At 38.7% G+C, this 23,764-nt stretch overlaps 1 protein-coding gene and 1 long non-coding RNA gene across 20 annotated transcripts in view; both read right to left on the minus strand.

Annotated features, from left to right (window-relative positions):
• Positions 1-350: 350 nt before the first annotated feature.
• Positions 351-3,795, minus strand: LOC122843372. 4 transcript variants are annotated; one of them, XR_006372701.1, is made up of 6 exons: positions 3,708-3,795; positions 3,261-3,441; positions 3,079-3,152; positions 1,553-1,750; positions 1,362-1,463; positions 351-994 (listed from the first exon to the last, which is right to left on the minus strand). It is a non-coding gene; the product is annotated as an uncharacterized LOC122843372 (long non-coding RNA). The 4 variants fall into 4 exon arrangements; XR_006372699.1 differs by having other exon boundaries at positions 1,553-1,782; XR_006372702.1 differs by lacking the exon at positions 3,079-3,152.
• A 5,886-nt stretch (positions 3,796-9,681) lies between these two features.
• The window catches only part of rbms3 (RNA binding motif, single stranded interacting protein), a 312,168-nt gene continuing 298,085 nt past the window's right edge, over positions 9,682-23,764 (minus strand). For 4 of the 16 annotated variants that reach the window (XM_044138142.1, XM_044138144.1, XM_044138151.1 and 1 more), the window contains 3 exons: positions 23,048-23,140; positions 20,108-20,253; positions 17,294-18,457 (listed from right to left, as the gene is read on the minus strand). In XM_044138142.1, the coding sequence (XP_043994077.1) occupies positions 18,394-18,457; positions 20,108-20,253; positions 23,048-23,140 (303 nt within the window). In that variant the 3' untranslated portion in view covers positions 17,294-18,393. Of the gene's footprint in view, positions 9,902-17,293; positions 18,462-20,107; positions 20,254-23,047; positions 23,141-23,764 lie in introns of those variants that run through there. The other 12 variants (XM_044138148.1, XM_044138147.1, XM_044138155.1 and 9 more) reach the window with 7 other exon arrangements.

Genomic DNA, 23,764 nt, shown 5'->3' on the forward strand with positions numbered 1-23,764 from the left:
CAGCAAAATTTAAATCACACTGTCATGATTTTGCGCATTTGCCTGCATTCCTGAATACTGACAAAAACTCTTCTTGAAAATGGACACATGCAGACTCTAACAACAACTTTTGACGCACACAGAACATGTGGAAGCGCTTAAATGAGTCTGGGCCCCTTTCTGACTTCAGCCTCTTCATAGTTCAACAGAAAGTGAGCCTTTAGCAAACAGAATATGTGTAACATACAGTAAATCTATTGAGATTAGAACGTATGGAATCATGTTTCTCAAACTGTCATCACAGGACAAACAACCATGGGAACACACACTCACATCATGAGACCTAGTGACCATTTAAAGACTTATTTACCTCACTTTCATGTTTTTTTTTTTTGGACTGGGAAAAGACTCAAGAGAACCCATGAGCAGAAAGTATCCTGACCAGAATTTGAACTCAGGAATTTCATGCACCAAGGTAACGATGATAATAGTTTCACCAATTTGAGTGCCAAAGATAAAAAGAATGAGTTAATTATGCTTTAGAGCTAATGAGAACTGATAGCCATACAGACGAGTTAATCAAGGAAACAGCTTTCTTTTCATATGGGTTTGTTTTTTATTTCCAGTGCATTTTCTCACTTGGGGACTTTTCTGCTGCCTTAGTGTTTTCTATTATCTATTTTTTTTTTTTAAACCACTTTACTACTTCTGTCGATGCTGGCCGTTACAAATTTCCATCATTTCCATTTCCAGTGTTCATCTTTCCAACATTTAAGCACTGCTTGTTCATTCTGTTTCCTGGCAAATCCTTCCAAAGCCATGCCAGATTTCTGTTGAACATATTGTATTACTTTCAAGTATGCTCTCTGTTTTTTCTTCTTTGTTTGCTTTTTAGTTTTGCCTTTAGAAACATCCTTCAACATATGACTCCCATCCTCTTCTCTGGATCCGTTAGACTCCTCTTCAACAACAAAACATAACAGCACACTGATCTTTGCTGCATCAAGAATTACTCCTGTGGAAAAAGTGACAGAACGTCTTTGGAATTAAGATTAAGCCATATTTAGCTGCAATCCAGTTCAATGTCCATAAACCAATAGGATTACTCATCAATATAACTCGTAACTAGATTAAACTCATACTGGCAACACAAAGCTGTAAAAAAAGTGTTTGCATAGTGATCTTTTGAACATTGTATTTACTTTGTTAACCAAAGAGGGTTTACCTTATGGAAGATTAAATGAGAAACTAATTTCCAAAGTATATAAACATTTTTTTTCTTTGCATAAGGCAGCCATATTGAATTTTGAAGTTTGGATGAATTAAAACTCTCAGATTTTCCAGCTTGGAATTATGAGGGAACTTTAAATTATTTTTCTTACCTCAACCTTGGAAATGTTGGAGTTAAACCAGCTTGTCATGCAGGGCTTTCTTTTTTTTTTTGTTTTCTTATAACACAACAAACTTTTCAACAATAAAGATGTCTGTCAAGACAGAAAGAAAGGAAACATTTTCACTCTGTTTGTCCACTTAAACTATGGAAGTGTACTAACCCAGAATAAACAGCACCTACTTCTCACTCTGCTTACATTCTTCTGCAGAGCTTTCAATCCAGAATCAGTCAACACCAGCCTCAGATTCAGCACCCCTAATGTATTTATAGTGCGGTATTTCCACGGCTTGTTGGCCTTGTCCACTTCCACCTTCCATTGTTGTGTTTTGCTGCAGAGGGCATGACATCTGGGCCATGTACTCCATTCTTTCACTGAGACTTCACAACAAAAGATGCAAAAGGTTACCCATCTGATAGATGAAGAGAACACGGTGGTGAAGAGGGTTACAATTGAAACATTACCGTACAGCATGAAGGTTAGCAACGGAAGCTTAATTGCAAAAAAATATTAATAAATTCAGATAATCTATCCGTTCACAACAAATGTAATGTCAACACAATCAGATCTCAGGTATACACAAATATATAATTGAGTCAATCCAGTTATGGATTCAGATTGAAATTTACATCCAATTTGAATCTTGTTAAACTATAATTTAAAGATAATTTAATGAAACTGGTAGATTCTGCACAGACAAGATACGTTTACCTGATTTCCATTAACCTTTTTCTGTGTCATATTTCCTAACATGGAAAGATCACATCTGGAAAGACAGGAGGGAGCTACTTTGACTGAGTTTTACTTTCTCACATGTTGGTAGCTTATTTACAGATCTTCAGAGATTTCCACACTCAGCCTGTGTGGTCCTCCTCCTTTTACCCGAGGCCTGTTTATCCACCTGCACCCTCCCTGGAAGTGAGGCTGACCTCATCCTGCAGCCCTCATGGTCCCACATTTCCTTTCTCTTATACATTTCTTCTTCAGTTTTGTTTTCATCTACTTCAGTATAAATTTTTCATCGTCTTGGAATATCGTGTATTGACTTGCATTAACTTTTCATTTGCCCCCGAAACACAGGGCGAGGCAGAGCTGCTTTATGATTTGTTTTTGCATTATGTAGAGGAACATCTTCGGCTGCAAAGGAATGAGTTTTGCCCTCAGCAATGGCTCTCCTGCTGCAGTTTACACACTGTATCTGGAGGAACTAGTTCATCCAGGCTAGTTGAGACACTGGCAAGTACAATTTTTAAATGAATGCATTTCACAGCAGTGAGAGAAAAACCAATCAAAGCTCTTTGCAAAAGCATTCACAGCACATTTTAACGACAAACTGAGGTATATTTTGTTGCGAGAAACATATAGTACAATTTGATTGTTTGTAAAACACCGGTGATGTTTTACTGTGGGAGTTCTGCAGTTTAGCGATATCTACTGAACTCTATGTGAGCTTTAGAGAAATGATTGACTAGATGTCTGGTAAATCAGTTCTCAGACGCAATCTGACTCAGAGTGAGGTCAGTTTTTATTGAGAAATTCACATAAAATAACAATCAGGGAAACCAACACTGCACCGTGTTAAATTAAATACTACTGAGTCATGAATGAGGGCTATAAAATTTAAAATTTCTGTTGTTCCCCTCCATGGGTCCTCAGTTTAAATGTCACATTTAAACCAGTTTCCAAGTCATCACAATGATAGACTTACTGAAATACCCCTGCACCAGTGGTGCAGAACTCCAGTGCTGTTGACTGTTCAGAGTGGAGTTGTGTGAAAAACAACTGGATGTAAGAAAACAGAAGGGACTGAGCATTAAGGCCTGCAGTGTGAACATAGTCTTAGACATTTCTGTGGTTTAACCCATCTGAATCAAATCAATGCTTCATTACCAGGACGCAGCAGAACTTGATGACACACTGAGTTCCTTTGAATCAGCGGCGTTGGAGTATGGATGCATCGAAAACATGGAGGATTCTGGTCCTTCAGGCCTGGAAATGACATCACTGTGCCATTATGCATTTCTCAGAAAGAAACTTGGCTGTCATGACTTGGTGTGTTGAGAGTCCAAAACTGCCACACAAGAGAGTAACGGAAGTTATCAAAGGGAAAACTGAAGATTAAAAGAGTTTTCATACTTCATTCTTTCAAAGTTAAAGTTTTGAACAGCTTAGCATGTTTGGATAGAGAATAAACAGCTTCCAATCAAACGAGTCCAACAATAGATTTATCTAAAGTAAAAAATAAAACAAAAAACACCTAAAGAAAAAAACAACCATCCCAACATTAACATTATAATTTAATATGTAATAAATACAGGAAGTGGTTAATCAACTTACCTGAACCCAAAATCTCCTTGGAGGGTCAGAAACTGCAGGCCTGCAGCTTCATCACACCTGATCCACAGAAATGGGTGATTAGTCTGACTCTGTGGAGCCGCCTGCATGATGAAGACATAATACAGCTCTTTAAATCAGGTGTGTTAGACACCTATAAATGCTGTGGAACATTTAAGTTGTAAAAAAACAGAAAGCTTACATAGTTATTATTACAATGGTAATTTGGAATCAGATGCTAAATCAGCGTTGCCTTTATTTGATTTGAACAGTATTTTCAAGCTACTGCATTACATCAGTGAGTCTCTGGGGCTCCTGTCTAACTCCAGAGCTTTCCTCATATCCTTAATAAAAACACTTTACCCTGCCGTCAGTGTGCTGGGAGCGGAGCCGGGACTTCGTCACAGACCCACCGTAGCGCCACCTGGGGAACAATGCCTCCTGCTCAGGCCCCCCCACCCGTATATCCTGGGGTACAATTGTTCCCGTAATGTCGCTGAGAAGTTCAATAGGCTTTGGCTGAGCCTCCGGATTCCCACAACACAATGATAGTAATTCATCTTGCAAATATTGAAATGGAGCGGCTGTCTGAACGAGTGTGTCGCCACATGGGACCCCATTGTGGAAGAAAGAAGGGCAAAGAGATCCGTGTTGTTGTTCTGCTGGCTGCAGGAGCACATCTGGCAAACACGCTCACAACTTGTTTCCTGACACATGCGCTCAGCACAGGTGAAATAATATGTAGGTCTGAAGCTGCAGCTTCTAGATGTTTTGCCAGCATGGAGGCAGAGCAAACGGCGCTGTGGAAAATCACAGTGCTCATTTTTCCAAAGTTTATTGACTTTTTATTTAGTTATTTTTTTTGTAATCCACACCACTGTGCTATTAATTTAGCACAGTGGTATCCAAGGTCAGTCCTGAAAGGCAGGTGTCCTGCATAAGATGCGTCTCTTCCTCAACACAGCCAAATGAACACATCGCATGTTAATTTATCATCAGACTCCTGCAGAACCCGATGACACGCTGAGGCTGTTGAAGCAGGAATACATCTGAACACCGCAGGACAGGAAATTGACAAATCTGTCTGCACACTAAAGAAAATAGTCAGAAACTTTGATAACATTTTCAAAGTTAGGACAAAATTTTGATCAAAATTATTAAATGAAAAATAAAATTTTCCTTCATTTTTAGAGCTTATGTAATATGACGGCAAAATAAATTTTAAATTTAAAATAATATGTACTGATGATGATTGTCTTCCATGATCTGCTTTGAAAAACCCCCTAAAACAAATAAAAAAAACCAGACAGTTGATCAGGTTTCACCAGAAACTGCAGAGTATTTAAAGGGCAAAAAGAGCAAAGAAGAAAATAGTTCTTTCTTTTCTAAATCCAAATGGCCTTCAGGGGCATCAATGTACAAATTGTTGCAACAAATGTATGCCACACTTTTCATATTTACATATTTAAAGCTGTTGAAAAACCTTGTTTTCTCTCTTTTACCTTACAGTCATGCACTACTTCGTACTGGTCAGCAGGGGTGGGTAGAGTCCCTAAAATTACTCGAGTAAGGCTAACATGACTTCATCATATTTTTACTCAAGTAGCCGTCCAAAAACTTTGTTAAAAAAAGACTAAAAACTGTATTTAATAAAACCAATGCTTACCAACATATGGATGTTTCAGCTGGGTCAGGCTCTTCCAACGACAATTTACACTTGAGCTGCAAGTGATGCAGCAGGCTCAGAAGATGGAAAATAAAGTGAAACCAACAAAGCTTGTGTTTAAATAAGAAGTCTCACTTTAGCATTAACTGTAGTTGTGTGTATCTGTTTCTGCTGCACGGTGTGGCAAAAATATCCCTGCTCTTCATTCACTGAAATTAGTCATGGTGGGTAAAGTACACAAATGTTTTACTGCAATAAGAGTAGCGGTACTTCATAGCAATATTGCTAGAGTAGAAATGTTCAAATCCCAGTAAACCTATTACTAAAAACATTTTTTTTTACCCCTAAAAAACATACTCCAGTAAAGAACTGCCTAGATATTTACCACCCACCTCATTTTTATAAAATGATAAAATATTGTACAATGAAGCTTTTGGTTGGAATGTGAAAAAATGTGGAAGTTTAAACAATATTATTACTTACATAAACCACCTATTTGGGAACTGAAAGATTTTTGGCACACATGCTGGTATGTGTAAACAAACTTTACTTTAGGCTCCGTCAAAATCTGTTTCTCATCTGTTATTTTAGATCTAAAAAGTGTAAAATGGAAATACAGTATCTCTAAACTTTGAGAGCATCTCATTTTGCTTTTGCAATTGGTCTGATTTTCCACAAAAATATTTCAAGATTTAACAATAATCCAATTTCCAGGAAGGCTTTGTCAGATTTTTGCCCAGCACTGCTAATTCTTTTGTTCCTCAATTACATCTCTGTAAGTGGAGCACAGGGAAGCACCAGGTGTGTCCGTGGCTGGCGATGAGCACGTTTGCTCAATTTGCTGCTGCGCACTCAGGGTTATTACAGGTCCCAGTTTCAATCAGGAAACATAACCAATTTATGCTGGGGTGTAATTAAATCTGTTGTGTTCAGGCTCACTGGGATCAGGAATCTCTGCATCCCAGAGGTCCATATAGATCATTTGTGCAGGCAAATTGATTACCTTTACATCCAAAGTAACGTTTCCAGCTAATTACTGTTGCTTGCTTTGCATCATGCTGGTCATGTTTATTACATCAGGACAACGATGCACAAGAGAGAGCTGTGTTTGCAATTATGTTTCTTCAATAAAGAAACTCTAAAAATCTTGTGAAGCGATTAATCTAATGCACTTTTGTCTCTGTTTTTCACCTCAAAAAACAATATCTTATTGTAAATTTGTCACAATTAGAAGCAGGGAAGTAGCATCTCTGCAGGAATTATCATCTACTCCAAGCATTTTATGAAGCATTCCTCCCCATGTCATATAAAGCGCCCATCATGCAGGCAGATTGACGTTAATGTATCCAGACTCTTCCTTCTTAATCTTTAGATATTCTCATCTCACTGGAATGACATGCTGTGTTGTTGTGCTGAGTTTACCCCAGTGGAAATGTCCTTGATCTGTATCCAGAGTGTGGATGTGCCTCCGTGTGTGTGCCGGAGACAGGGAGGGATCCTGCCTCCTCTGTGAAAAGCACATGCAAGATAACATCTGTGTTGGTATGCTGCACCCTTGTGGCGCTCTGCTGTTACATCTCTATAAGCCCCGATAAGGATGCAGGCTGCTGCAAGGGAGGCAAGTGAGATTCAATCTGTGGCATTTCACTCGATAAAAAAGGATCCCACTGCATTTTCGCAGCCATAAAGTGTGAAGTTAGGAGGGAAAAAAAAAAAATCACGGCACAGAGAGGTCTCTCCAAGAGATGCATAAATGTTGCTGTAAATGCAGCACATGGTCGATAATCTCTGTCGAAGAGAGAGGCTTTTCTAAACATCCACAGATTAGCAAGAGGAAGGGAGGAAGCAGCAACTCCTGACATCCAATCCACGCTCGCCAGTCAATTGTTCTCCATTAGGCCGTATCGGAGTGCTGGTCTTGTTGCTTTGATCCTGTAGAGACTTCCCAGACAGCGGCCATTGTGCAGCTGCAAGTATTGACAGTACAAGCGTCCAAGGAGGTGACAAGGACAGCAATTGATTGGGCCTAAATGAGAGTGAGGAGGAGGATTGATTGCCATTGATCCACTTTTTTCCTACCACAGACTCTCCCTCATCTTTGATCATGACAACTTTACTTGCACACGAGTGCAAGTGAGCTGCAAGAAGGAAATCCCATCGAAATGTATTAGCTCCACTTGTGAGGGCTGTAATTATGAGAGGATGTAAGGGCCCAAGGTCGGCGCGCAGCAGGTGCCATCAGCTTGGGCGATAATAACAGGCCTTCTTCTTACTTCCCACTGATTTAGTCATATAGATAATAGGCTATCTCCACGATTCATTTCCGTGTGGATCCTCTGTGAATAATAGTCGTTTCTATAAAAAATGGAACAATATAGCCACGTTCTGCCACTTTAAATTGTTTTATTGTATAAAACATAAAGCAATCTAGCAAAAAAAAGAGAAGTAAAACTCAATTCTTGACTTAATTTAAGTAAAAGAACGAAGTGTCTGAATATTTCTCAGGATTTTTTTGGGAAATTAACACAAAGAATTCAACCGAGAAAAATCAGTGACAATCACTGACAGACTAAAAAACTCAAATTTATTATTGATCAATGTAGGATCTGCTCACTAATAGTTAAGTGAAAGAAAAAACGAAGTGATAAAAATTGTCTAGTACATTTACATGCAGGAACTATTCAAATAAACTGAATAAAATCTATGCAGAGATGTTTCAAGTAAGGAATAACTTATTTCCTCATCTGGTCCAGTTCAGCTGGGCAGGTGTGAAAACTCATCTGCACTCGGGTACGGGTCAAACAAAGGGCACGCTGGTCCACCGGAAAACATGGATTATTACAGGAAGAAAGCAATGGGACTATGAAACAAACACAGGAAGGGCACCAAAAGGAAAGGATTTGTCTTCAACAATTTATTTACGGTCATAAATATGATCTGAAAACTGAAATCCTCTCTGTTTGAGGCCAGTTTATTTCCTGCTTTTTTAACTTTTAATAACCTTTGGTGGCAGGTGGGGTTGTTTCAAATCTGTTCTTCGCAGTAAAAATGTAAATTTGATGTACAGAGTGGGATTTTTCCTCATCTATATACTGAAGCAATTTTAGGGGAGCAGATCATACCCATAAATACATTCTTGCTGTCTATAATGAACAATTTGAGAACAATGGCTGGATTTCATTCTTACAAGGACAAACTTTCATGTGAGATTTTTATAATTAAATTAAAAATGAGAGATAGGTTTGACTTTTTGAATAAGCTTTAAAACGGCATAACCAAACTTGGTGGCTGCTTATCTGAGCAACTTTTTTTGCTCCAATGAAAAACTGTTGAAACTACCGCAGTCATTTTTTTGCTTTCAAAAAAATGAACAAAAACAAATAAACGTGTGAATAATTTTGGGATTCCTGGCCCAAATGAAACATTTTTGGAGGTTATCTGAAACCAAAGGAAATGGATTTTATCAACTAAGGGTTTTCTCAGACCTCTGAGATGGGAGTAGAACTTGATATGTAAACATTTGGCCCCAGAACTAAAGAAAAAGGGTGAATGAACATGCTGCCTTTGCTCATTCGATTTGCACCTTGGACTCTCACAGCTGGAGGGACGGTCGGTCTTTGCTTCAACAGGAAATCTGTCTGCTTGGATGTTCCTTTACGTCCAAAGCTCTGACACAGGCTTTGGACGTTCTCAACTTTCAATGATGAATAAAATTAATTATATGGAGAGAAAAAAAAAAAGCAACAGGAAAAACAAAACAAAATGTTGGAAAACTTTAGCCCATCCCCGCCCAAACAAATAAAATCACTGCAGAGAAGCTTATAAATTGAACAAAAATTCAAAGAAATAGACATTGAATGGAGTTTCAGAAATCAAACTCTCTGTAAACATGAGCTTCTGGAGAAGGTGTTGTCAAAAAGGATCGCTCAACCAATCAGAAGCAGACACAAAGGACATCAGAGCCAAAATTAAACTAAATTCTATTTAAAAATAAAATAAATTTTCTTTTAATACTCAGAGACTTCTCCAAGCTCCAAAAAGCCATCATGCAATTCTCAGAACTGAACTTGTTTTTACATTCCTAGTCCAAATCATGGACTCATTATTCTGTTGAATAATGGACATAATCACATTCCGTCTATTGATTATTGACTGATAATGTCAACAATTGATGTTGCATGGCGTATTTTAAGACAAGCAGCACAGCACAAACTCATGAATACACATTCCTCTTTTAAATCGAGATCAAAACTTTCAGACACTACGTGCATGAATTGTTTTGAATGGACTCATGGTCCGGCGAAAAACCACAAAAAACAGGAAATATGCACCCCTTCTGCTTTTTCCCACAGTTTTTTTTTTATTGAAAGCTTCATCAGAGAGAGAAAAAAACAATTCATAAAACCCAAGTCAATTCCTAACATCCACAGATGTACAGATGAATTCTCAAAGATCGCATGAACCAAGCAACGCCTGCGTGCACACGCGTGTGTGAGTGTGTGTGAGAGGCGTGACCATATCCTCCTCAGCGCTGAAACAAAAAAAACAAAAGTGAAAAAACAGAAAATGCAACCAAAATGAACGCAAAAAAGTTATGAAAAACTGCTCTGCTGTCCTAATAAATAGTTCTCTTTGCTGGATTCCTTAAAATTATTTCCTAGTATTATCAGATTTTACCTTTCTGGAGGAGCTGTTGGAACTCCATGAGGCCTGTGTGTGGATATATGCATACGGGGCCGTGTGTGTGCGTGTGTGTGTGTGTGTGTGGGCTGCCTGGAGCTCCAGGGGTTCTGCAGCCAATCGATAGCTTTCATCAGAGGTGGACCGAAGCATCAATTAAAAGCCCAGGGCCTCGCTCCAGCAGGGGGGGAGGGTTCGTTTGAGCAATTTTCCCACTGCATTATGCGTTAAGTGTGACTGTGCGAAAGTGAGTTATTGAGCCGCGGCTCTCCTTGACACTCCGCAGCGAGAGGAACTCTGAACTCCTGCTTATGCGAACACATGGCGATCAATGGAGGACGGCTCCAAATTCATTCACACTGGATGAATCCAGGAGAGCCTCACAGCTGAGCGGGACATGGAAATATGAGAGTATGGCTGTGACACTGAGATGGCAGTGATTCTGAGAGACGAGGAAGTGAATGAGTGAATGTGTTCAAAGGCAGTGGGGGGGGGAAAGCACCTTGCCTTGATGGACGGACACATTACAGAAAACCAGAATATTGCCCCAAGATTTGATAAAAAATCTGCTCTAATATTGCTGTTTTTGTTTTGCCTCTAGCTAGGAGATTAATTTTAGGCCAGTGGGTGAGTAAGATTTACTGCATTCGAGCAGGTTGGATCCTTTATTTACAATCTGAAATACAATATCTCTTGAAAGAGTGATTGCATAAACTTTATGGCACTCCCAATGAATAAACAATAACAGCATCTTTCAGCCAATCCAATTGTTGGGGATCGAGTCACAGGGTCCTAGATAATTTCCCGGAATGAATTTCGAGCTCCTGCAGCGAATTGTGGATCTTCCAGTGGAACATTCAGATCTCCATCCCCTCAACAGGTTCCTTTCAAAGCTAAAAAAAAGCTCATTTCAGCTCATGACCATAGAAAAACATTGAAATATAAATGGACCCCGCTATGAAGAGACCATTAGTACACTATCACAGAAGTCAAGTCTTAATATAATTTTATAAGTCAGCTTCTGAAGAGCAAGCTTTCAACTTGCAGCATGCCAAATCTTGCGGACCAGTTTTACCCACCTCTGCTCTACCTACCATGTTTTACTCTTGAACAAGAATCAAGATTCTTGACAAACAGATTTAACTCCAACCAAGAGACAGTGGGGCTGCTCCATCTTTTCCCATGAGTTCTTTATACTTTGTTGTAAACTGTTTACAACAAGAATCACTGATACAAAATGTCAATTAATCCACATCATCTGCAAAAAGCTCTATGCAGACAGATCAGACATCCTCCTCTATTAAGATCAAAGTAATCGGATGGTGACAAGTTGCTTCAATTATTCGAGGACTGGAAACGCTCTGAAGAATCCCTGCTGCCTCATATGCAGATATTCTTTCAGAGGACACACATGTTTGTGTTCTGCAGATGTAAAAGATACAACTGGACTACACAACCCACACTTACGCCCCTCAGCAACTCTGTTAGGTTTGTTCCTGCTATATGACAGCTAACTGAAATGGGTAAGTTAGCTCCTTTGCTTTTCTTCAAGTTCTGCTGGAAAATGAATGATCTTTTCACCTGATTCAGGCATCCTGATCTTTGGAAATATGTAAACATGCAGGTTGTAGAACTGAAGTAAAGGAAAACAAATGTAATCTAGGTAAAAGGACTTCTGACTCAGTAGCAGTCAGGCGAGGAGACAGAGAAGGGTACAAATTAACTAGTTGTTTTGCCTAAAAGGAAACAGTTACTTAGTGTGATGGAGCAAGCGAGGCGGAGAGAAGACTCCTAATTTGTGAGGGGTCGAATTAGTCACCTCTGTAAGTCCTTAACAGGGAAGCTGCTGCTCTCTAAACTTCGCTTCTGCCCAGCAACAAGAGCTAATGATCACCCTCTCCTTTCTCTTCTGGTATTGCTGGCTCCAGGTTTGTGCTGACACATGATCTGACTGGGGGCACATTTCTCCAACAGCCTCCTTAAAATTTCAGGCATGCCTTCAGCAGACTTACCAAGAAGGTATTTGTATTCTGAAAAGGTACATTATTCCATTGTGCTATTAAGAAAAAAGCCATTCCTGCTTGTTGGGTAATCTTTCAGATCTATGTGAAATATTGGTAGCAAAACACCTGCCTTAATGTCTTTTTCTTTCTTTGAGTCTCCATTAGCAAAATGGAACTGATGTTCTTAGTTGTGCATTTTTTCCACAGATAATCTCTTGGCTATTTGTAATCCTATTTCTCATAATGCTATTACTACTGAATCTCGGGCCATTTGTAGGACACTCTGTGCTCTGATGTGCAACTCATGCATTAAGAGTCCTATTAGGATTCATAATATTCTCTGTTCTATAAGAACAGAAGCTGTTAAGCTGCTGGGCGACTCTGATTCTGGTATACAACTGCTGAAAATTGTAAATTGAACAAAAACAAAGGACTCTTCCTGGTTGTACACTGATTCAACGGCACAAACTTGCTTGAGATCCGTGTCTCAGTGTATCCGTCAAGCTCTACGTCCCAGTAATACCTGTTAAACACAACTGTATGAGAGAAGGTACCCAGTGAGAGATTAGAGTTAACTATAGGCAAATGTAGCGCAGTAAACCAGAAGTAGGAAAAAATGACATACAGTTGATAACAGTTTGGTAGCCACAGCTAGCAGCACTCTCAACTTATCACTCCCACATATTTTACTTTAATAATTTGGGTTGATTTGTACAAAACCTTTCTGGAAATCTATGTGGATTTAGTACCAAGAAGATGCCAGTTCATGTCCACTTTAATACCTCCCTTAGGGACAGATTACAGGAATTTCTGCTGATGTTCTCCTTTGCTGTGTTTTCATTACAGATGTGAGCAAAACCTTGTTGACATTCTGCTAATGTTGAAAAAACATTTTCAGAATTATTTTCATTAAATGAGAAATGCAAATAAAATCACACATGAATATGTTTGTTTAAGCAACAAGTCATTAAGAAACATGCCACGCTGTCACCCTCCAACCACTTTCTGTCGTCTTCTTCCTCTTTTCCGGCAGTAGTAACATCTGGTTGTTTATCACATAACTTGTGTGATGCGGAAAAAAAGTATTTCCATCGCAGTTTTGCGAAATACACTAATTTTGATACAGCCGAAAAACCACCTCATCCAACTTTATTGAAAAACGTGTTTTACCAAAATTGCCTTGTTTACATTTAGCAAATTTATTTTTGTAACTCCAATTTGCACAACTATATGATGGATGAAAACAAAGCCATTGTCTTCTCTAAGTGGTTACATGCCTAAGATAAATAACATCTATCTACAGAAGGATGGTCTTCTAAAATAAACTAAATAATAAGAATTGTGAGCCTTATTATGATTATATCTATTTCAATTTTCATGAAAATACATCTCTACTAAGAAAAATAAAGTGATGCTTCAGTTTAAGTCAGTAGGTATGAAATGGTTTGCTTACTGTGAAAATAGATAGGGATAGAATGGAAACAGATGGGTAGCCTACAAAATAAACTGCAAATTTATCTGGAATAATTACTGATAGTTTGATCTGACTTTGTGTCTTGCAGATGCCAGAGGAAAAAAATGTTGGTCAACAAAAGAAGATGGAGAAAAAAAAAAAAAAATATATATATATATTATGGCTTTAAGCACACACCTGTGGGCCAGCTTCAATTGTGCAATGTCAAGTCAATGGAGTTAGTTTGAGGTCCAATAATGGAAAGTAGCTCCACCTTTAGCACCATTGAGGAGACTCCATAAGTTCTTCCAAAAGCTCTTCTATGTGCTTCACTACTGAGAGAACATGGAATCATTTGGAAGCTTTGTTAAAAGGCACTAAATGTTCAATTTGATTGTTACTTACAAACGCTGCCGTGCATGATGACAGTTTTTTTCTGCAATGTGCAGTCCATCAGTAGCACTAACGAAATAAAATATGTCATTAGCAAACAAAAAGCTCCTCCTCTCCGTCTCTCTCAGGAAGAAAGGGGTCTTTGAGGGACACTGGAGTGGATCCTATTGCCCCAGAGGGAGACAAATTGGGTCCGTCAAGGCTCATTGCAAGAGTGACTGAAATTGGTTTGCGGTTCTGCTTTTGCACCACCTAATAAAGACGAGAGACCTCGGATAGAAACTATGAGAGGGAGGAGGCAAACAACGAGGTAGGGATGGAAAATCAGAGCAGAAAGGAGCCTGGCCTCTCCATGGCACATAAACTGTGCCAGTTGTCTTTTTTTTTTTTTTCTTTCTAGCTGCGGCACCACAGCTGGGGTAAAGCAGGAGGATGAACACTGAAAACACAAACAGGCTGCAATAATGTGGACAGAAATTGCTGTTCTCCCACAGACGACTTCCTTGGGGACAGTCCACGAATGTGAAGTCACTGCAAACATCATGCAGCTCAGGGATGGAAAGACAGGATCAGAGAAAAGGGAGTTGTTTGTGCAACCTGGTGGGATAACGAGGGGCATAACGGGCACTCGGAGTGGAGGGCGACCGAGGAGCTGCCATCAGCGACTGGATATGGCTGGTGAGGAGCGCACTTAGTTCCCACAGCTCTGCCATACTGGGCACATAATCAGGAAGGTGTTCAGGACAATTTGTCCTTTTTTTGGCTTTAAACACACTTCAACTGAGGCTTGTTAGTGTCACAGAGGAGAACTGATGGCAACGAGGCACCATTGCTTGGTTGTAGCCAGCCTTTTCTCTGTTCAAACGTTTTATTTTTGGACTGGTTACAGTCCCTTACTGCATGGAAGCAGTTTTACAGCTTCTAGTGAAAAAACTAAATTTAATTCGCCAGGTCATGAACTTTCTGTGTTGGCAGTTGAATTATTATAAGGAGACAAATAAAAAGCTTGTGCAAGTCTTTAATTCTTTCCCCCCCACAACATCAGACTAATAACCTGTTTTCTCTCCTATTCGAAGCTATGAACTGCATTTTTGAAACATTTTGTCAGCAAAACTTCCACAGCTGGGTTGCTATTTTACAAAATTTTTATAGGACTCATAAATATATATGGCTTCAGCATCTTTAAATAGATAGAATTTGGTGTTAAAGTAATGCTCTACAATCAAAGCTGGGGTTATATTAAGTTATTACTCCAAACACTAAACGTACATGGACATTTTTATGGCTTTTTTAGGTCAGCCAGTTCCTGTCCATACAGCATTCTCTACAGTGACAAATCTTAATAGACCTGGTGGCTCCCTACAGTTCTGTAAACGTCTGTGAATGGTGATAAAATAAACTTATTCAGCCTTATTTGCCACAGTTCCAGCTGTTTTAATCATTTTAAAGGTGCTTTAATTGAAGATAAGAGCAGGATTTTCTGAAAATGAACAAAAAATGATCACGCTAAAATATTACGTTTTCTTGTCTTGCCCATTTGGAGCAGTCGGTAGAAGAAATAACCTTCTGCATCAAACATATGCCTTAGACAGCCTGAAATATTTAAACTGAATTATCGTACAAAAATGCATTGCAAGGTGGCAATTGTTATGCTGGTGATTATGTCAAACATGACATGAAATGTGTCCCCTTCCAAAAAATATTCTCAAATTAAATCGTCTATTTTTCCAAATCTCAGTGTGACGTTTAGCTAACGCTATAAAAGATAAATTTTTTAAAAGCCTTTTACACATCTTGATCAGGCGAAAAATACTTTTAGAATACAAAAATAAGCTACATAGTTAACTTTGCTAGCTCATATGTTTTTACCCAAATTAAGCCCCATCAGAGCCTGACTTTTACTGCCTACTTCACAACTGGACAACAACATTTAACCATCAACAGACATTGACGCTGTGGGTTTCTTTTCACCTTTCCAACACATTTACAGGTTTAGATGAAGGGCAAGCGGTCTCCAAACTAAGATAATTGACAGCTGGACACTTCACCAAAAAGCAAAAAGGTATAGAAAAAAATCCTTTATGGTGTAACAAATGTCAACTAAATTGACCACAGCCTTGCTAGAGTACATGAGCAGAGCTTTTGGTGCAGCCCTTCATGAATCCGATTAACTGAAGTTTATGTTTGATAAATGACGATTCCTGGCGCTTCATTCTACATGAAGACTTTGAATTAGTTTTGAAACTTGCAGCTAAACAATATAACAAAGAAGGAATGCAAGCTAAAAGAAAATAAGAAGCATAGAAAGTGGTTTCAGTCATTTCCTGTCCTCCAGCCTTCTAATGCCGCCTGACTGAAGGCATGAAGACATCAAAGACAGAGTAAATACACAGAAATATACCGTAAAGGTAAAAAGAAGAGTGCCATGTGGTGTCAAAGTTTATGCAATCACTTCTTGATATGACAAAGCCTGCGTTGTGTAATTTTCTTTATGAGTAGTAACTTACCTGCTTTAAAAGATGCAGCAAATGTCACTCAGCTTATTTAAATGTGAGGAAAGTTGCATGTTGGGATGGTATAGTGAGCAAGATAAAAAATAGCAGCAAACTGATTCTCACTGCAGCTTATTTCGCTGAGAAATGTTTGAGTTAATATTGATTGAATTGACAAGGATAAAGAGACAAACAGAAACCACAGAGAGGAAAAACCTCAGAGTGTTTCCAGCAACCTTCCTCCTCTGCTCTAGCCAACTTTTTCCCTGCAGGATCTGAGCGAGAGGTGAGACACACCCTCAAAGCATCAAAACCTCCACAAAGGAGGCTAAAAAAATAACATCACACAATTAAATACTGTCCAATTATTATTGAGGTTGTACGTGTGTTCTGTGAGAATATATGCTGTATGTGTGTGTGTGTGTGTGTGTGTGGATGTGTGTAAGAGAAAGAGAGACAGATCGGACAAGCATGAAAAATGATCCTGGCTCTGACTAAAACAAAATGTTGAGAAGGATTGTAGGACTGGTCCGGCCATTAAGGTAAAAAAAAGAAAAAAAAAAAAAAAAGAAGAAAAATAAGCAAACAAACAAATGACGACAACTGCAACAACAACTTCATCAACAACATTAACATCAACAACATCAACATTAACAACAAGAAAATCAAACTTAAAAATGAAAAAAGGGGGAAAAACAAAAGCAAACTCTGGTTCAGAGTGTCTCTTCATCTTTGGTATAAAAATGGCCATCCATGGGCTGCATTTGATCCACAACTAGGAAAGACTACAGAAATTGTCAACAATTTCTTCTATTGCTTTTGCACTGATTGGTTTAAACCATAAGCTCCTACTGAATCTACCGTTTTATTTCACTGCCAGAAGTTATTTGAATTTTTTTTCATTTTTTTTTTTTTCATTTTATTATTTTTTTATTATTTTTTTTTTGCAGTGTGACAAGCAAAGCAGTCTAGAAACATCTTAAAGCTCATAAAAAAGGTAAAATGTGGCAGATAAAAAGCACTAATGTCATCGAGAGCGGCATGTAAAATGATAATGAGAATAAAAAAACAAGTTCAGCATTTGCAACAGGCTGCACCCACGGCGCAGCGTGTCTTCTTATGTTTTCTACTTTTTCCCATTGTGTAAAATCTCTTCGATGCGTCGCCCTCCCACCCCATCCCAACAACAGACATTTTGTTTACTTCTGACACGTAGTTACCTCTGACATAATAATTATCAAAGTTTTCTTCTAACGAAGAAATGAAACAAAAAGCTTTTCTCTATTAAATCTGTACAGCTTATGTGATAGATTCTTTTTTTTTCTCTTTAGAGCGACTCATTCAGCATTTTGAACCCCTCCCCATAGAGGTCCAAGAGACTGTTTGCTTTTTTTTGTTTGTTTTTTTGTTTTTAAACCCTCCCAACTAGACGTCAGACTTTCACTCTGTAAAAAGTTTCTGGCGCCCTCCAAATTAAGGCCATGAAGATTCAAGAAAGAAGAAAAAAAACCTCTTTTTTTCCAAATACATCTAGAAAACTAAGCTTTAACACTAGAACATAAAAAAAGACTGAAAAGAAACCGTAGCTTAATATCTGAGGAAGACAATCTCTGTGTGTATCTCAAACTTTGCCTCCCCCTTTCTAATTACAAAATAAACTTCATCACCTACCAGCGCATTCAACCATTTTTTTTGTTTTCTCTTTTATTTTATTTTTTTGCCTTTTCAATTTTTTTTTTAATTAGTTGAGAATTTTCTTTGAGAAGCTTTTCAAGCTTCAGCCCAGCCCTTTAGGCGGGTTTCATTCCCAGACTAAAACAATTTACTTCTTTGCACTGTGCCCAGTAATTTCCCCCACATCACCTCTTTTCCTCAGCACTCTTTGCCTCAGTCTTGATTTTTTTTTTTCTTGTAGGCCAGGTAGGAAATGAAAAAAAAAAAAAAAGTGTCTCTTTTTTGGTGCCTGGGCAATCTGGAAGTAATCTCTTTCTTTTCCTCACATTCACAGTGCAGCCACCCTCTGTCTCAAGGCAACGCTGTCACAGGAACATTCGCTCAGGCCGTTGCTATCTGATAAAAAGAGGAGAAAGCAGAGAGAGAGAGAAAGAGAGAATCAGGGAGAGAGAGAGAGAAAAAAGGGTTTGGAGTTGGTGGAATTAAAGAATAGTTTTACAAACACAACAGAGCAACAGAGATGACAGCTGACACAATAAAGAATTAAAAAGCTGCCAAAAATGACACCAGCAGACTGGAATAATATGACTAATGTCTTAATGTCTTATTTTAGAATCAGCATTAAATGCCAGTTCTGTTCAAGAAATCATTCTTCAGACTGAAGTGCTTTGCTGCTTTTTTTTGTTCTTTTGAGTAAGGGAATACAGCACCGTCAAGATTTATATGAATCCTGGAAGACTTAAAAATTATTTTAAAAAAATTAGATTGAGAACCATTGAGTGATTGGGCACATGTGATCTTTTTGTAAATGCTGTCATTTGTTTTTTGGTTGGGTCTGACGGTAATAGCCGAACTCTCTCCCCAAAATCTATTTTTAAATAAAAAAGGAAAATAATAATTTCAGTGCATGTAACCCTGAGAGTAAAACAGGAAACAGAAAAGAAAACCTTGGATTCCACATTATGTGGAATCCTTACAACTCATATAAGTTTAAATTAACTTTTTAATTAAAAAAAATTAAAATTTTTTTAAATTTAAAAAAGAAAGCCTATATTTTTACTCCAACATATCGTTAATTAGCAATCCACAACTTCATTTGTTTATTTCTACCACTTTACTCCAACATAAGAAAGAAAACCTGCTTTTCAAATGGCATTCATCTTCAGAAATCTTCAAATGGATACAAATGTAAATTGTGAAATTAAAGAATAACTGCAACAAAAGGATAATATAAAGCTTTTCACACTTACTGACAAAAGGCACCAAGACATGCAGAGATCATTGATATATGAAAAAGGGTTTGTGATTATGAAAATTTAAATAAAACATGTACTAATTTGACATTTTCCCACAATTCGTTATGCCCATTATTTTGACCGTAGAGTGGAAGGAAAAGTAAGATGCATAAAACAAAAGTGGGAAGCACAAAATAGCTTAATTAGCCTATTAAGTGAATGCCTTGATCACAACAGCTTTCTGAAGAGGCCAGTTGGTACATAATTCATAATGAATGAAAGCTTTACAGAGACTCTCTAAAGCTAGTTCCAACAATCAGTGGCCGTAGGCATTTCGTAGCAGTTTCCTTGCTCTGTGAATTGTAATAACTGATTCCCAGAAGCCAGGAAACCCAGCAAAGTGTTTTCTTCATCTTTATTTCCACTGTGAAAGATGTAGTTAAGGTTGCAGTTAACATGAATTTTGAAGTAAAGCTAAATTGTGAAATAAATGCTGCGAAAGGCTCAACAAAACCTCGACTTGACGGACTCAATCATAATTCCCTTTTTTAAGTCATTAAAGTTGTATCCTCATCCGCTCTGGCAATCAAAAAGGTCAAATAATAATTTCATTTTATGCCCGTGTTTTATCAATATCAGGCGGGAACACCTCCAGATCAATCAAGCGCAGTCTACAATAACAGTTTAATGTTAGCTATAGAAAATGTCTGCCACTGATGCCGTATTTTCTTTAAAGGATGATGACCTACAAGTGACTTTGGCTCTAAAGTTCAAAAACATCTGTCCTCCATTGTCAGACTTACTCACTTGGACTGGTATGAGTAAGCAGGAACATGATCGGCACTGTCCACCTGGATCTGTTGCTGCTGGCCAGCCACCTCCTGTGATGAAGGAGCCACCGTCTGGGGTGAGGCATCTGTCACCACTCCCTGGAAGAGAGGCACAGGAAATTTCTGGGCTGAGTAAGACCTCTGTGTGTGACAGCGTCAGGCTACTCGGTGTGTGTATGGTGTGTATTTTTACTTTTTCTTTTCTGTCTTTTTAACACAAATAATCGAAAAAACAATCAAACATGGCAGTGTTTGATTCCAGGTAGGAATTTACCTGGTGCTTTTCTCAAAAACAAAACCTTTCTGGAAATTATCAGGGTGTTTTTGTGTGGTTTTTTTTAACTTACCAGGTCTTTTCCTAGAATCCTCAAGGTACATAGATGGAATTACTAGATATTCCCAGATGTTATAAGGTACTTTCTGGAATTTACCAACAAGTTATCTAAAACTTTCATGAAACTTAGTGGGTAGCTTTAAGATGAATTGGAATGAATTATGAGTTGTTTTTCCACAAGGTGCTTGGAAAAACCTATCACATACTAAGGTTCTTTATGAAATTTATTAGATACTTTCTTGCAAACCTTCGCAAAATATGGTGGGTACGTTTCAGTCCCTTTTCAATTACAAGCAACTGAAAAGGATTGGTACTTAGAAAGTTTCTGGTAATTACATAGTGTGTTGTAGGAAATATACCTTGCAAGTTCTGGGAAAAGTTTCAGAGGAAGCATTTTGCAAGTTCCTCAAAGTACCTAGTAAGTCTGAAAAAAAAAATACATTGTAAGTTTGGGAAAAGTTCTGGCAAGTACCTGTGAGGTTTCATAAGGTGACATTTAACTTCTGGAAAAGTACAAGCTCTATGAAAGTTATCAAAGCTTTGATAGTCCAAGTAGCTTATCAAATAAACTAAAAGATAAACCACTCATAAATGTGAATTTTCTCTTATTTGGCTGAACAGACATTTGTGACTTGGGACAGTTAGTATTTGGGGTGAAAAACTTCTTTACAGATGGCTGTCTGCGCTAAATCCATCACAACAACCCTTTTAGCCTTTTGTATGTGTCGAGCGTTACTGATTGCGCCCATCACTGAGTCATCTCAATCACCTTTAACAAGCTCTCAAGGATAAGATGTCCTGTCCATACATCAGCCCTGCAGTCACCGGCCGATACGGTGATCTACACCCCGCTGCCGACGCCAGGACTGAGAGGACAGTGGTGAGGATGAAATAGGAAGAAGACGCCGAGGGCTATGCTACAACTACATCCCTCTTCTCTGTGCAACTCCTTCAAAAGCCAAGGCAGCAACTTTCTGAGATGGAGGGGAGAGGAGTCTAAAAGGGTAGAAAATAGAAGAAGAGAGGGGCAACTAATGGATGTGTCAGGGGAAACTGTCATTGTCCGGTGGCTGGCGGGGGCTAACCAGGCCTCTGTAGCTGACGGATGTTTCAGGTAGCTACCGGCTCGAAGCAGCTGCAGGAGGAGAGAGAGGCCGCTCCGCCGGCACTGTGTCTCACTTCAGCTCCTGTCATCTGATACACGACTGATAGTCCATCTGAATATGACCGCACTGTCAGCCGCTAGACAGCTTGCCCGCTCTCCCCCGCTGCCCGCACGCCTACCAGCGCTACGCGTTCATCATTTCTCAGAGCAGACTGCCTGAACCTGCCAGGAGCTCAGACAACCACCGAGGAGGAGAGGAAGTCTGTGCTGCACTTCAAATGCCTTTCCCAAATACTATCAAACTTCTGACTCATCCTGCTTTGCTTGCACTTTTTGTACTTGTTATTTTCTGGTCTGGGAAAACTACTAGAAAATACTGTGAGAAATATAATCCTAATTCAGCGCTTTTCATTTGATGACTGTTCTGCTCGATGTTCTCACATTTTGTTCACATAACAGCAACAAATGTTAATGTACTTCATCTGGAATTTATATAAACAGATCAAAACAAAGTAGTGCATGCTTGTGAACTGGAAAAATTTCAAATCACAATTAGAATACAGTAGTGTGGTGATGAAATATTCTTTCAGCTCGATCTGTGTCAGCACCTTTTAGTGCTACCTTTGTCTGTAGTTACAGTGGGATGGTGTTTGGAGTACGTGTCTATCAGCTTTCATTTCTTGCCGCATTTGATTTCAGCCATCGTTCCATCAAGTCTGACAGACTTTAATGACTTTATTAAAGAAAAGCAATCCCACAGCATAATGCTGCCACACCCGTATTCTGCTCAGCAGAATCTGCTGAGTTAGTTTTCTGCTATACACATTGTCTATGAAGGCTAAAAATGAACATCCTCCCCATGTTGTGTTCTCTTGATGCCCTTCTTTAATAGCCAGATTTGTACTTTTCATTTTTCCCACCTGAGCGTTGGACCTTTGCAGCTCTTCCAGAATTACTTTGAGCCCCTTGGCTTTTTCTCTATTTAATATTCTCCTTCTCTGGCCTGTCAGTTTAACGAAACAGGTTTTGGTAAGTTTGCAAGTACCATGTACTTTCCATTCTTGGATAGACTACTTTGTAAGAAGTTCAAAGCTTGAGACATTGTTTTATAACATAACTCTCTTTTAAACATCTCCAAGTCTTTCTTTCTGACCTGTTGCCTACTTTTCTTGGTGTTATTGTTGTTGACTAATTTTGTTTTGTTAGAAAACAAAATGAATGAACAACTTGTGTCTATTTAAGCTGAGAACACTACACATAGTGAACTGTATTTACTGTTTTGATTAGTTCATTTAAAGGAGACTGAGTAAAGAGAACTAAAAAAAATGCATGCCTCTGATTTCAAAATGTAAAATATGCAATTAAAAAAAACAATTTAGTGAAATGAAAAAATTGTAAGTAGTGTAATATTTTTGCTGAGTTATGTAATGTTATCCCTTGTTGTTTTTCATGGTTTTAAGCATGCATGTGGGTCTTACTTCGACAGGGACGGCTGTTGGAGGCACAGGAGTGTACTGGGGAATGTAGGTCCCTTGCATAGGTGCAGCGGCGGCAGCTGCAGCAGTCATGTACTGAAACACAATCACAAAAAAAATAATTAAAAAAATTTAAAAAAATACTTGCATGTAGTTAAACACAATCCTTTCAGAAGAAAATTCCTAAGACACTCATTAAAATCACAAATCCCAGAAACATATTAGAGCTGAAATACGTTCCTGACATCAAAAGCAGATCGTAATACTTCCCCGGAACACTCATTCAACGTAATTATTCCCACAACTATTAGGAAAGCCCACACTGCTATGCTCTGTGGATCCTTCAGAGGGCGCTAAGAGTATATGAGTCCACCAAGAGGCGAGCGTAGCAGATCAGATAAGTGTGTGTAACGGAAAAAGAGGAAAAAGAGGAGGGGGAGATGTCCTGCTGTCCCGCCACAACTTCAAAAGGCCAAGCAAATACACCGGGTAACTGCTGAAGAAATAAATAAATAAATTAAAAATAAAGAGTAAAAAGGGAATTAACTGCTTGTGAAGGAGAGCAGGAGGTTTGTAGCCTGTGGCCTACATTCCTTTAGTCACGCCTGCCTTGGTTTTTAACAGGCTCGCTGTACGGTGGGCATCTACAGGCATGACACAAGTTTGTTCACATGTCAGGCACACGCTTTCCACACGCAATGCGGAGGAGGCTTTTCCCAC

The sequence above is a fragment of the Gambusia affinis genome, linkage group LG14 (assembly GCF_019740435.1).
Source record: "Gambusia affinis linkage group LG14, SWU_Gaff_1.0, whole genome shotgun sequence".
In the NCBI taxonomy this organism is placed as follows: Eukaryota; Metazoa; Chordata; class Actinopteri; order Cyprinodontiformes; family Poeciliidae; genus Gambusia; species Gambusia affinis.